The sequence below is a fragment of the Bombina bombina genome, chromosome 7 (assembly GCF_027579735.1).
Source record: "Bombina bombina isolate aBomBom1 chromosome 7, aBomBom1.pri, whole genome shotgun sequence".
Classification (NCBI taxonomy): domain Eukaryota; kingdom Metazoa; phylum Chordata; class Amphibia; order Anura; family Bombinatoridae; genus Bombina; species Bombina bombina.
In genome coordinates this window covers 403,935,090-403,950,747 of record NC_069505.1, presented here as the reverse complement: position 1 = coordinate 403,950,747, position 15,658 = coordinate 403,935,090, and the positions used below count along the sequence as shown (strand labels likewise).

General features: G+C 44.8%; 1 protein-coding gene across 1 annotated transcript in view; it reads left to right on the top strand.

Annotated features, from left to right (window-relative positions):
- The window catches only part of FANCD2 (FA complementation group D2), a gene marked incomplete in the record, with an annotated part of 1,113,076 nt that overhangs the window by 602,253 nt on the left and 495,165 nt on the right, over nt 1-15,658 (top strand). Inside the window, 1 exon segment of the mRNA XM_053689418.1 lies at nt 9,979-10,005. Within this exon segment, the coding sequence (XP_053545393.1) occupies nt 9,979-10,005 (27 nt within the window).

Genomic DNA, 15,658 nt, shown 5'->3' with positions numbered 1-15,658 from the left:
GCCTTTCTAGACAGGCATTACCAATTTGTAGCTCTTCCATTCGGGTTGGCTACAGCCCCAAGAATTTTTACAAAGGTTCTGGGCTCACTTCTGGCGGTCCTAAGACCGCGAGGCATAGCGGTGGCTCCTTACCTGGACGACATCCTGATACAGGCGTCAAGCTTTCTAATTGCCAAATCTCATACAGAGATAGTTCTGGCATTCCTGAGGTCGCATGGGTGGAAAGTGAACGAAGAAAAGAGTTCTCTATCTCCTCTCACAAGGGTTTCCTTCCTAGGGACTAATAGATTCTGTAGAAATGAAAATTTACCTGACGGAGTCCAGGTTATCAAAACTTCTAAATGCTTGCCGTGTTCTTCACTCCATTCCGCGCCCCACGGTGGCTCAGTGCATGGAAGTAATCGACTTAATGGTAGCGTCGATGGACATAGTGCCATTCGCGCGCCTGCATCTCAGACCGCTGCAATTATGCATGCTCAGTCAGTGGAATGGGGATTACACAGATTTGTCCCCTCTACTAAATCTGGATCAGGAAACCAGAGATTCTCTTCTCTGGTGGTTATCTCGGGCCCATCTGTCCAAGGGTATGACCTTTCGCAGACCAGATTGGACAATTGTAACAACAGATGCCAGCCTTCTAGGTTGGGGTGCAGTCTGGAACTTCCTGAAGGCTCAGGGTTCATGGACTCAGGAGGAGAAACTCCTCCAAATAAATATTCTGGAGTTAAGAGCAATATTCAATGCTCTTCTGGCTTGGCCTCAGCTAGCAACACTGAGGTTCATCAGATTTCAGTCGGACAACATAACGACTGTGGCTTACATCAACCATCAAGGGGGAACCAGGAGTTCCCTAGCGATGTCAGAAGTCTCCAAGATAATTCGCTGGGCAGAGACTCACTCTTGCCACCTGTCAGCGATCCATATCCCAGGTGTAGAGAACTGGGAGGCGGATTTTCTAAGTCGTCAGACTTTTCATCCGGGGGAATGGGAACTCCATCCGGAGGTGTTTGCTCAATTGGTTCTCCGTTGGGGCAAACCAGAATTGGATCTCATGGCGTCTCGCCAGAACGCCAAGCTTCCTTGTTACGGATCCAGGTCCAGGGACCCAGAAGCGGCACTGATAGATGCTCTAGCAGCGCCTTGGTTCTTCAACCTGGCTTATGTGTTTCCACTGTTTCCTCTGCTCCCTCGTCTGATTGCCAAAATCAAACGGGAAAGAGCATCAGTGATATTGATAGCGCCTGCGTGGCCACGCAGGACCTGATATGCAGACCTAGTGGACATGTCATCCTTTCCACCATGGACTCTGCCTCTGAGACAAGATCCTTTCAATCATCCGAATCTACTTTCTCTGAGACTGACTGCATGGAGATTGAACGCTTGATCCTATCAAAGCGTGGCTTCTCCGAGTAAGTAATTGATACCTTAATACAGGCACGAAAGCCTGTCACCAGGAAAATTTACCACAAGATATGGCGTAAATATCTTCATTGGTGTGAATCCAAGAATTACTCATGGAGTAGGGTTAGGATTCCTAGGATATTGTCCTTCCTCCAAGAGGGTTTGGACAAAGGATTATCAGCTAGTTATTTAAAGGGACAGATTTCTGCTCTGTCTATTCTTTTACACAAGCGTCTGGCAGAAGTTCCAGACGTTCAGGCATTTTGTCAGGCTTTAGTTAGAATTAAGCCTGTGTTTAAACCTGTTGCTCCTCCATGGAGCTTAAACTTGGTTCTTAAAGTCCTTCATTCTATTGATATCAAACTTCTTTCATGGAAAGTTCTTTTTCTGATGGCTATTTCCTCGGCTCGAAGAGTCTCGGAGTTATCTGCCTTACATTGTGATTCTCCTTATCTGATCTTCATTCAGATAAAGTTGTTCTGCGTACAAAACCTGGGTTTTTACCTAAGGTGGTTTCTAACAAGAATATCAATCAAGAGATTGTTGTTCCATCATTATGTCCTAATCCTTCTTCAAAGAAGGAACGTCTTTTGCATAATCTAGACGTAGTCCGTGCCTTGAAGTTTTACTTACAGGCTACTAAAGATTTTCGCCAAACATCTAACCTGTTTGTTGTTTACTCTGGACAGAGGAGAGGTCAGAAGGCCTCGGCAACCTCTCTTTCTTTTTGGCTTCGGAGTATAATCCGTTTAGCCTATGAGACTGCTGGACAGCAGCCTCCTGAAAGGATTACAGCTCATTCTACTAGAGCTGTGGCTTCCACCTGGGCCTTTAAAAATGAGGCCTCTGTTGAACAGATTTGCAAGGCTGCAACTTGGTCTTCGCTTCATACTTTTTCCAAATTTTCCAAATTTGATACTTTTGCTTCTTCGGAGGCTGTTTTTGGGAGAAAGGTTCTACAGGCAGTGGTTCCTTCCGTTTAAGTTCCTGCCTTGTCCCTCCCATCATCCGTGTACTTTAGCTTTGGTATTGGTATCCCACAAGTAATGGATGATCCGTGGACTGGATACACTTAACAAGAGAAAACATAATTTATGCTTACCTGATAAATTTATTTCTCTTGTAGTGTATCCAGTCCACGGCCCGCCCTGTCCTTTTCTGGCAGGTCTAAATTTTAATTAAACTACAGTCACCACTGCACCCTATGGTTTCTCCTTTCTCGGCTTGTTTCGGTCGAATGACTGGATATGGCAGTGAGGGGAGGAGCTATATAGCAGCTCTGCTGTGGGTGATCCTCTTGCAACTTCCTGTTGGGAAGGAGAATATCCCACAAGTAATGGATGATCCGTGGACTGGATACACTAGAAGAGAAATAAATTTATCAGGTAAGCATAAATTATGTTTTTTCACATAAAGGGTTAATTGGAATGAATAGGTGTAATCAATTGCTCATTATGTATTGAAACCTATCAGAAGCAGCATATTGTTTTAAATAGGTGTGATTTTAATGAGAAAGCCAGCAGCTACGAATACGGCAACAGCCGAAACGCGTCAGCTTGTGCTTTCTATTTGCTGACCAATACTTTGTACCTTTTGTGGGTCTGGGTTACAGACCATTTTAATTGAAGCCGAATAAAGACTGATACTTTTTTAACTTCAACTGGCTCCCGTCTGGTGCTCCTCAAATGCATTTGTGCTTTCTACTGTTTCCTGACCTAACCGAGTGCAGCACATCAGGTTGATGCCTTGATACCCAGCTCCGTGTCACTTGTGAGTGATTACCTGGTAAACGGAGTGTTCGTGGGACATCTATCCATCCTGTCCGTGAGAGTGTTGGATCGGACCAATCGGTGAGAGGAGGCAGACCAAGTGGGGACTTCCGGTTCTGACTTCCTGAGGTCACTTGTGCTTCCGACCAAGACTTGGCAGAGTATCGCTTCTGGCGCGGCGTTTGAAGGTGGAGGGTCCGATGAGGATATCCATAGCTGGAGAAGTCAAAACAGCAGGTGTTTGCAGAGCCCAGCGAGACCGGTACTTTCTTTCACTGCCGCTTCGAACAAACATACTAAGGGTAAGCAAATGTTTGCTCAGGATCCCGGTGACTGTATATGTTGATGAACTTTGCTTTGCCATTTCTGACCACTCTCAAGGGACATTGCTTTTGTACTCAGAGGGAAATATTGTGGTGTGATGCAGATCTGGTGGACATGTCATCCTTTCCACCATGGACTCTGCCGCTGAGGCAGGACCGTCTACTCCAAGGTCCATTCAAACATCCAAATTTAATTTCTCTGCGTCTGACTGCTTGGAGATTGAACGCTTGATTTTATCAAAACGCAGTTTCTCCGAGTCGGTCATTGATAGCTTGATTCAGGCTCGGAAGCCTGTCACCAGGAAAATCTATCATAAGATATGGTGTAAATATCTTCATTGGTGTGAATCCAAGGGTTACTCATGGAGTAAGGTCAGGATTCCTAGGATTTTATCTTTTCTCCAAGAAGGATTGGAAAAGGGATTATCAGCTAGTTCCTTAAAGGGACAGATCTCTGCTCTGTCTATTCTTTTGCACATGCGTCTGGCAGATGTTCCAGACCTTCAGGCTTTTTGTCAGGCTTTAGTTAGAATCAAGCCTGTGTTTAAACCTGTTGCTCCGCCATGGAGTTTAAATTTAGTTCTTAAAGTTCTTCAAGGGGTTCCATTTGAACCTTTGCATTCCATAGATATCAAGCTTTTATCTTGGAAAGTTCTCTTCTTAGTAGCTATCTCTTCGGCTCGAAGAGTTTCTGAGCTATCTGCCTTACAGTGTGATTCCCCTTATCTGATCTTCCATGCAGATAAGGTAGTTTTCTTCTGTTATGTGTTATCAGTCCACGGGTCATCATTACTTCTGGGATATAACTCCTCCCCAACAGGAAATGCAAGAGGATTCACCCAGCAGAGCTGCATATAGCTCCTCCCCTCTACGTCACTCCCAGTCATTCTCTTGCACCCAACGACTAGATAGGATGTGTGAGAGGACTATGGTGATTATACTTAGTTTTTATAACTTCAATCAAAAGTTTGTTATTTTACAATAGCACCGGAGCGTGTTATTGCCTCTCTGGCAGAGTTTGAAGAAGAATCTACCAGAGTTTTTACTATGATTTTAGCCGGAGTAGTTAAGATCATATTGCTGTTTCTCGGCCATCTGAGGGAGGTAAAAGCTTCAGATCAGGGGACAGCGGGCAGATGAATTGAGGTATGTAGCAGTTTTTATTTTCTGAATGGAATTGATGAGAAAATCCTGCCATACCGTTATAATGACATGTATGTATACTCTACACTTCAGTATTCTGGGGATGGTATTTCACCGGAATTACTCTGTTAAAAGTACATTAAACCTTTTAATAGGTATTATCATGTTAAACGTTTTTGCTGGAATGTAGAATCGTTTGCATTTTCTGAGGTACTGAGTGAATAAATATTTGGGCATTATTTTTCCACTTGGCAGTTGCTTGTTTTAATTGTGACAGTTTCGTTTCTCTCTCACTGCTGTGTGTGAGGGGGAGGGGCCGTTTTTGGCGCTCTTTGCTACGCATCAAAAATTTCCAGTCAGTTACTCTTGTATTTCCTGCATGATCCGGTTCATCTCTAACAGAACTCAGGGGTCTTCAAACTTCTTTGGAGGGAGGTAGATTCTCTCAGCAGAGCTGTGAGACTCTTATATTGACTGTGATTAAAAACGTTGCTCTGTAATTTTTATGTTTCAAATTTAATTATTGTTACTTTACTAATGAGAACAAACCTTTGCTAAAAGTTGTGTTGTTTTTAAGGATTGATGCTATAACTGTTTTTTTCAGTTCATTATTTCAACTGTCATTTAATCGTTTAGTGCTTCTTTGAGGCACAGTACGTTTTTGTTAAATAAGATTGTAACCAAGTTGCAAGTTTATTGCTAGTGTGTTAAACATGTCTGATTCAGAGGAAGATACCTGTGTCATTTGTTCCAATGCCAAGGTGGAGCCCAATAGAAATTTATGTACCAACTGTATTGATGCTACTTTAAATAAAAGCCAATCTGTACAAATTGAACAAATTTCACCAAACAGCGAGGGGAGAGTTATGCCGACTAACTCGCCTCACGTGTCAGTACCTGCATCTCCCGCCCGGGAGGTGCGTGATATTATGACGCCTAGTACATCTGGGCGGCCATTACAGATAACATTACAAGATATGGCTACCGTTATGACTGAAGTTTTGGCTAAATTACCAGAACTAAGAGGCAAGCGTGATCACTCTGGGGTGAGAACAGAGTGCGCTGATAATACTAGGGCCATGTCTGATACTGCGTCACAGCTGGCAGAGCATGAGGACGGAGAGCTTCATTCTGTGGGTGACGGTTCTGATCCAAACAGATTGGATTCAGATATTTCAAATTTTAAATTTAAATTGGAAAACCTCCGTGTATTACTAGGGGAGGTTTTAGCGGCTCTTAATGATTGTAACACTGTTGCAATACCAGAGAAATTGTGTAGGTTGGATAAATACTTTGCGGTACCGGCGAGTACTGACGTTTTTCCTATACCTAAGAGACTAACTGAAATTGTTACTAAGGAGTGGGATAGACCCGGTGTGCCGTTCTCACCCCCTCCAATATTTAGAAAGATGTTTCCAATAGACGCCACCACACGGGACTTATGGCAAACGGTCCCTAAGGTGGAGGGAGCAGTTTCTACTTTAGCTAAGCGTACCACTATCCCGGTGGAGGATAGCTGTGCTTTTTCAGATCCAATGGATAAAAAATTAGAGGGTTACCTTAAGAAAATGTTTGTTCAACAAGGTTTTATATTGCAACCCCTTGCATGCATCGCGCCGATTACGGCTGCGGCAGCATTTTGGATTGAGTCTCTGGAAGAGAACCTTAGTTCAGCTACGCTGGACGACATTACGGACAGGCTTAGAGTCCTTAAACTAGCTAATTCATTCATTTCGGAGGCCGTAGTACATTTAACCAAACTTACGGCTAAGAACTCAGGATTCGCCATTCAGGCACGTAGGGCGCTGTGGCTAAAATCCTGGTCAGCTGATGTAACTTCTAAGTCCAAATTACTTAATATACCTTTCAAGGGGCAAACTTTATTTGGGCCCGGTTTGAAAGAAATTATCGCTGACATTACAGGAGGTAAGGGCCACGCCCTGCCTCAAGACAAAGCCAAAGCTAAGGCTAGACAGTCTAATTTTCGTCCCTTTCGGAATTTCAAAGCAGGAGCAGCATCAACTTCCACTGCACCAAAACAGGAAGGAGCTGTTGCTCGTTACAGACAAGGCTGGAAACCTAACCAGTCCTGGAACAAGGGCAAGCAGGCCAGGAAACCTGCTGCTGCCCCAAAGACAGCATGAACCGAGGGCCCCCGATCCGGGACCGGATCTAGTGGGGGGCAGACTCTCTCTCTTCGCCCAGGTTTGGGCAAGAGATGTTCAGGATCCCTGGGCGCTAGAGATCATATCTCAGGGATACCTTCTAGACTTCAAATTCTCTCCCCCAAGAGGGAGATTTCATCTGTCAAGGTTGTCAACAAACCAGATAAAGAAAGAAGCGTTTCTACGCTGTGTACAAGATCTGTTATTAATGGGAGTGATCCATCCGGTTCCGCGGTCGGAACAAGGACAAGGGTTTTACTCAAACCTGTTTGTGGTTCCCAAAAAAGAGGGAACTTTCAGGCCAATCTTGGATTTAAAGATCCTAAACAAATTCCTAAGAGTTCCATCGTTCAAAATGGAAACTATTCGGACAATCTTACCCATGATCCAAAAGGGTCAGTACATGACCACAGTGGATTTAAAGGATGCTTACCTTCACATACCGATTCACAAGGATCATTACCGGTATCTAAGGTTTGCCTTCTTAGACAGGCATTACCAGTTTGTAGCTCTTCCATTCGGATTGGCTACGGCTCCAAGAATCTTCACAAAGGTTCTGGGTGCCCTTCTGGCGGTACTAAGACCGCGAGGAATTTCGGTAGCTCCGTACCTAGACGACATTCTGATACAAGCTTCAAGCTTTCAAACTGCCAAGTCTCATACAGAGTTAGTTCTGGCATTTCTAAGGTCGCATGGATGGAAAGTGAACGAAAAGAAGAGTTCTCTTTTTCCTCTCACAAGAGTTCCATTCTTGGGGACTCTTATAGATTCTGTAGAAATGAAGATTTATCTGACAGAAGACAGATTAACAAAGCTTCTAAATGCATGCCGTGTCCTTCATTCCATTCAACTCCCGTCAGTAGCTCAATGCATGGAGGTGATCGGCTTAATGGTAGCAGCAATGGACATAGTTCCCTTTGCACGTCTACATCTCAGACCGCTGCAATTGTGCATGCTGAGTCAGTGGAATGGGGATTACTCAGACTTGTCCCCTACTCTGAATCTGGATCAAGAGACCAGAAACTCTCTTCTATGGTGGCTTTCTCGGCCACATCTGTCCAGGGGGATGCCATTCAGCAGGCCGGACTGGACAATTGTAACAACAGACGCCAGCCTACTAGGTTGGGGCGCTGTCTGGAATTCTCTGAAGGCTCAGGGACAATGGAATCAGGAGGAAAGTCTCCTGCCAATAAACATTCTGGAATTGAGAGCAGTTCTCCATGCCCTTCTGGCTTGGCCCCAATTAAAAACTCGGGGGTTCATCAGGTTTCAGTCGGACAACATCACGACTGTAGCTTACATCAACCATCAAGGAGGGACAAGAAGCTCCCTAGCAATGATGGAAGTATCAAAGATAATTCGCTGGGCAGAGTCTCACTCTTGCCACCTGTCAGCAATCCACATCCCGGGAGTGGAGAACTGGGAGGCGGATTTCTTGAGTCGCCAGACTTTTCATCCGGGGGAGTGGGAACTTCATCCGGAGGTCTTTGCCCAAATACTTCGACGTTGGGGCAAACCAGAGATAGATCTCATGGCGTCTCGCCAGAACGCCAAACTTCCTCGCTACGGGTCCAGATCCAGGGATCCGGGAGCGGTTCTGATAGATGCTTTGACAGCACCTTGGAACTTCGGGATGGCTTATGTGTTTCCACCCTTCCCGCTGCTTCCTCGATTGATTGCCAAAATCAAACAGGAGAGAGCATCAGTGATTCTAATAGCGCCTGCATGGCCGCGCAGGACTTGGTATGCAGATCTAGTGGACATGTCATCCTGTCCGCCTTGGTCTCTACCTCTAAGACAGGACCTTCTGATACAGGGTCCATTCAAACATCAAAATCTAACTTCTCTGAAGCTGACTGCTTGGAAATTGAACGCTTGATTTTATCAAAACGTGGTTTTTCTGAGTCGGTTATTGATACCCTGATACAGGCTAGGAAGCCTGTTACCAGAAGGATTTACCATAAGATATGGCGTAAATACCTATACTGGTGCGAATCCAAAGGTTACTCCTGGAGTAAGGTTAGGATTCCTAGGATATTGTCCTTTCTACAAGAAGGTTTAGAAAAGGGTTTATCGGCTAGCTCATTAAAGGGACAGATCTCAGCTCTGTCCATCTTGTTACACAGGCGTCTGTCAGAAAATCCAGACGTCCAGGCTTTTTGTCAGGCTTTAGCTAGGATCAAGCCTGTGTTTAAAACTGTTGCTCCGCCATGGAGTTTAAACTTAGTTCTTAACGTTTTACAGGGTGTTCCGTTTGAACCCCTTCATTCCATTGATATAAAATTGTTATCTTGGAAAGTTCTGTTTTTAATGGCTATTTCCTCGGCTCGAAGAGTCTCTGAGTTATCAGCCTTACATTGTGATTCTCCTTATCTGATTTTTCACTCAGACAAGGTAGTTCTGCGTACTAAACCTGGGTTCTTACCTAAGGTAGTCACTAACAGGAATATCAATCAAGAGATTGTTGTTCCATCCTTGTGTCCAAATCCTTCTTCAAAGAAGGAACGTCTTCTACACAATCTGGATGTAGTTCGTGCCCTCAAGTTCTATTTGCAGGCAACTAAGGATTTTCGACAAACGTCTTCCCTGTTTGTCGTGTACTCTGGTCAGAGGAGAGGTCATAAGGCTTCGGCTACCTCTCTCTCCTTCTGGCTTCGTAGCATAATTCGTTTAGCCTATGAGACTGCTGGACAGCAACCTCCTGAAAGAATTACAGCTCATTCTACTAGAGCTGTGGCTTCCACTTGGGCCTTTAAGAATGAGGCCTCTGTTGAACAGATTTGCAAGGCTGCAACTTGGTCTTCGCTTCATACTTTTTCCAAATTTTACAAATTTGACACTTTTGCTTCTTCGGAGGCTATTTTTGGGAGAAAGGTTCTTCAGGCAGTGGTTCCTTCTGTATAATGAGCCTGCCTATCCCTCCCGTCATCCGTGTACTTTTGCTTTGGTATTGGTATCCCAGAAGTAATGATGACCCGTGGACTGATCACACATAACAGAAGAAAACATAATTTATGCTTACCTGATAAATTCCTTTCTTCTGTTGTGTGATCAGTCCACGGCCCGCCCTGTTTTAAGGCAGGTAAATATCTTTTAAATTATACTCCAGTCACCACTTCACCCTTGGTTTCTCCTTTCTCGTTGATTCTTGGTCGAATGACTGGGAGTGACGTAGAGGGGAGGAGCTATATGCAGCTCTGCTGGGTGAATCCTCTTGCATTTCCTGTTGGGGAGGAGTTATATCCCAGAAGTAATGATGACCCGTGGACTGATCACACAACAGAAGAAAGGAATTTATCAGGTAAGCATAAATTATGTTTTGCGTGCCAAACCTGGGTTTCTTCCTAAGGTAGTATCTAATAAGAATATCAATCAGGAAATTGTTGTTCCGTCACTGTGTCCTAATCCTTCTTCAAAGACGGAACGTCTGTTACACAATCTTGACGTGGTTCGTGCTTTAAAGTTTTATTTACAAGCTGCTAAGGATTTTCGTCAAACATCTGCATTGTTTGTTATCTACTCTGGGAGGAGGAGAGGCCAAAAGGCTTCGGCAACTTCTCTTTCTTTTTGGCTGAGAAGCATAATCCGGGTTAGCTTATGAGACTGCTGGCCAGCAGCCTCCTGAAAGAATTACAGCTCATTCTGCTAGAGCGGTAGCTTCCACTTGGGCTTTTAAACATGAGGCCTCTGTTGAACAGATTTGTAAGGCGGCGACTTGGTCTTCGCTTCATACTTTTTCTAAATTCTACAAATTTGATACTTTTGCTTCCTCGGAGGCTATTTTTGGGAGAAAGGTCTTGCAGGCAGTGGTGCCTTCCGTTTAAGTTCCTGCCTTGTCCCTCCCTTCATCCGTGTCCTAAAGCTTTGGTATTGGTATCCCACAAGTAATGGATGAACCCGTGGACTGGATACACCTTACAAGAGAAAACAAAATTTATGCTTACCTGATAAATTTCTTTCTCTTGTGGTGTATCCAGTCCACGGCCCGCCCTGTCACTTTAAGTCAGGTGTTTTTATTTTTAAAACTACAGTCACCACTGCACCCTATAGTTTCTCCTTTTTCTTACTTGTCTTCGGTCGAATGACTGGAGGTGGGGGTTAGGGGAGGAGCTATTTAGACAGCTCTGCTGTGGATGTCCTCTTTGCAACTTCCTGTTGGGAAGGAGAATATCCCACAAGTAATGGATGAACCCGTGGACTGGATACACCACAAGAGAAAGACATTTATCAGGTAAGCATAAATTTTGTTTTTTGGTGCGAAAATTTACCATAAGATATGGCGGAAATATCTTTGTTGGTGTGAATCCAAGGGTTACTCGTGGAGTAAAATCAGGATTCCTAGGATTTTGTCTTTTCTCCAAGAGGGATTGGAGAAAGGATTGTCGGCTAGTTCTCTAAAAGGACAGATATCTGCTCTGTCTATTTCTCCAACATAGGTGTGTCCGGTCCACGGCGTCATCCTTACTTGTGGGATATTCTCTTCCCCAACAGGAAATGGCAAGGAGCCCAGCAAAGCTGGTCACATGATCCCTCCTAGGCTCCGCCTACCCCAGTCATTCTCTTTGCCGTTGTACAGGCAACATCTCCACGGAGATGGCTTAGAGTTTTTTAGTGTTTAACTGTAGTTTTTATTATTCAATCAAGAGTTTGTTATTTTGAAATAGTGCTGGTATGTACTATTTACTCAGAAACAGAAAAGAGATGAAGAATTCTGTTTGTATGAGGAAAATGATTTTAGCAACCGTCACTAAAATCCATGGCTGTTCCACACAGGACTGTTGAGAGCAATTAACTTCAGTTGGGGGAACAGTGAGCAGTCTCTTGCTGCTTGAGGTATGACACATTCTAACAAGACGATGTAATGCTGGAAGCTGTCATTTTCCCTATGGGATCCGGTAAGCCATGTTTATTACGATCGTAAATAAGGGCTTCAAAAAGGGCTTATTAAGACTGTAGACTTTTTCTGGGCTAAATCGATTCATTATTAACACATATTTAGCCTTGAGGAATCATTTTATCTGGGTATTTTGATATAATCATATCGGCAGGCACTGTTTTAGACACCTTATTCTTTAGGGGCTTTCCCAAAGCATAGGCAGAGCCTCATTTTCGCGCCGGTGTTGCGCACTTGTTTTTGAGAGGCATGGCATGCAGTCGCATGTGAGAGGAGCTCTGATACTTAGAAAAGACTTTCTGAAGGCGTCATTTGGTATCGTATTCCCCTTGGGGCTTGGTTGGGTCTCAGCAAAGCAGATACCAGGGACTGTAAAGGGGTTAAAGTTCAAAACGGCTCCGGTTCCGTTATTTTAAGGGTTAAAGCTTCCAAATTTGGTGTGCAATACTTTTAAGGCTTTAAGACACTGTGGTGAAAATTTGGTGAATTTTGAACAATTCCTTCATGTTTTTTCGCAATTGCAGTAATAAAGTGTGTTCAGTTTAAAATTTAAAGTGACAGTAACGGTTTTATTTTAAAACGTTTTTTTGTACTTTGTTATCAAGTTTATGCCTGTTTAACATGTCTGAACTACCAGATAGACTGTGTTCTGAATGTGGGGAAGCCAGAATTCCTATTCATTTAAATAAATGTGATTTATGTGACAATGACAATGATGCCCAAGATGATTCCTCAAGTGAGGGGAGTAAGCATGGTACTGCATCATTCCCTCCTTCGTCTACACGAGTCTTGCCCACTCAGGAGGCCCCTAGTACATCTAGCGCGCCAATACTCCTTACTATGCAACAATTAACGGCTGTAATGGATAATTCTGTCAAAAACATTTTAGCCAAAATGAACACTTATCAGCGTAAGCGCGACTGCTCTGTTTTAGATACTGAAGAGCATGACGACGCTGATAATAATATTTCTGAAGGGCCCCTAACCCAGTCTGATGGGGCCAGGGAGGTTTTGTCTGAGGGAGAAATTACTGATTCAGGGAACATTTCTCAACAAGCTGAACCTGATGTGATTGCATTTAAATTTAAGTTGGAACATCTCCGCATTCTGCTTAAGGAGGTATTATCCACTCTGGATGATTGTGACAAGTTGGTCATCCCAGAGAAACTATGTAAAATGGACAAGTTCCTAGAGGTGCCGGGGCTCCCAGAAGCTTTTCCTATACCCAAGCGGGTGGCGGACATTGTTAATAAAGAATGGGAAAGGCCCGGTATTCCTTTCGTCCCTCCCCCCATATTTAAAAAATTGTTTCCTATGGTCGACCCCAGAAAGGACTTATGGCAGACAGTCCCCAAGGTCGAGGGAGCGGTTTCCACTTTAAACAAACGCACCACTATACCCATAGAGGATAGTTGTGCTTTCAAAGATCCTATGGATAAAAAATTAGAAGGTTTGCTTAAAAAGATGTTTGTTCAGCAGGGTTACCTTCTACAACCAATTTCATGCATTGTCCCTGTCGCTACAGCCGCATGTTTCTGGTTCGATGAGCTGATAAAGGCGGTCGATAGTGATTCTCCTCCTTATGAGGAGATTATGGACAGAATCAATGCTCTCAAATTGGCTAATTCTTTCACCCTAGACGCCACTTTGCAATTGGCTAGGTTAGCGGCTAAGAATTCTGGGTTTGCTATTGTGGCGCGCAGAGAGCTTTGGTTGAAATCTTGGTCGGCTGATGCGTCTTCCAAGAACAAGCTACTTAACATTCCTTTCAAGGGGAAAACGCTGTTTGGCCCTGACTTGAAAGAGATTATCTCTGATATCACTGGGGGTAAGGGCCACGCCCTTCCTCAGGATCGGCCTTTCAAGGCAAAAAATAAACCTAATTTTCGTCCCTTTCGTAGAAACGGACCAGCCCAAAGTGCTACGTCCTCTAAGCAAGAGGGTAATACTTCTCAAGCCAAGCCAGCTTGGAGACCAATGCAAGGCTGGAACAAGGGAAAGCAGGCCAAGAAACCTGCCACTGCTACCAAGACAGCATGAAATGTTGGCCCCCGATCCGGGACCGGATCTGGTGGGGGGCAGACTCTCTCTCTTCGCTCGGGCTTGGGCAAGAGATGTTCTGGATCCTTGGGCGCTAGAAATAGTCTCCCAAGGTTATCTTCTGGAATTCAAGGGACTTCCCCCAAGGGGGAGGTTCCACAGGTCTCAGTTGTCTTCAGACCACATAAAAAGACAGGCATTCTTACATTGTGTAGAAGACCTGTTAAAAATGGGAGTGATTCATCCTGTTCCATTAAGAGAACAAGGGATGGGGTTCTACTCCAATCTGTTTATAGTTCCCAAAAAAGAGGGAACGTTCAGACCAATCTTAGATCTCAAGATTTTAAACAAGTTTCTCAAGGTTCCATCGTTCAAGATGGAAACCATTCGAACTATTCTTCCTTCCATCCAGGAAGGTCAATTCATGACCACGGTGGATTTAAAGGATGCGTATCTACATATTCCTATCCACAAGGAACATCATCGGTTCCTGAGGTTCGCATTCCTGGACAAACATTACCAGTTCGTGGCGCTTCCTTTCGGATTAGCCACTGCTCCAAGGATTTTCACAAAGGTACTAGGGTCCCTTCTAGCTGTGCTAAGACCAAGGGGCATTGCTGTAGTACCTTACTTGGACGACATTCTGATTCAAGCGTCGTCCCTTCCTCAAGCAAAGGCTCACACGGACATTGTCCTGGCCTTTCTCAGATCTCACGGATGGAAAGTGAACGTGGAAAAGAGTTCTCTATCTCCGTCAACAAGGGTTCCTTTCTTGGGAACAATAATAGACTCCTTAGAAATGAGGATTTTTCTGACAGTGGCCAGAAAAACAAAACTTCTAGACTCTTGTCGGATACTTCATTCCGTTCCTCTTCCTTCCATAGCTCAGTGCATGGAAGTGATCGGGTTGATGGTAGCGGCAATGGACATAGTTCCTTTTGCACGCATTCATCTAAGACCATTACAACTGTGCATGCTCAGTCAGTGGAATGGGGACTATTCAGACTTGTCTCCGAAGATACAAGTAAATCAGAGGACCAGAGACTCACTCCGTTGGTGGCTGTCCCTGGACAACCTGTCACGAGGGATGACATTCCGCAGACCAGAGTGGGTCATTGTCACGACCGACGCCAGTCTGATGGGCTGGGGCGCGGTCTGGGGATCCCTGAAAGCTCAGGGTCTTTGGTCTCGGGAAGAATCTCTTCTACCGATAAATATTCTGGAACTGAGAGCGATATTCAATGCTCTCAAGGCTTGGCCTCAGCTAGCGAGGGCCAAGTTCATACGGTTTCAATCAGACAACATGACAACTGTTGCGTACATCAACCATCAGGGGGGAACAAGGAGTTCCCTGGCGATGGAAGAAGTGACCAAAATCATTCTATGGGCGGAGTCTCACTCCTGCCACCTGTCTGCTATCCACATCCCAGGAGTGGAAAATTGGGAAGCGGATTTTCTGAGTCGTCAGACATTGCATCCGGGGGAGTGGGAACTCCATCCGGAAATCTTTGCCCAAGTCACTCAGCTGTGGGGCATTCCAGACATGGATCTGATGGCCTCTCGTCAGAACTTCAAAGTTCCTTGCTACGGGTCCAGATCCAGGGATCCCAAGGCGGCTCTAGTGGATGCACTAGTAGCACCTTGGACCTTCAAACTAGCTTATGTGTTCCCGCCGTTTCCTCTCATCCCCAGGCTGGTAGCCAGGATCAATCAGGAGAGGGCGTCGGTGATCTTGATAGCTCCTGCGTGGCCACGCAGGACTTGGTATGCAGATCTGGTGAATATGTCATCGGCTCCACCTTGGAAGCTACCTTTGAGACGAGACCTTCTTGTTCAGGGTCCGTTCGAACATCCGAATCTGGTTTCACTCCAGCTGACTGCTTGGAGATTGAACGCTTGATCTTATCGAAGCGAGGGTTCTCA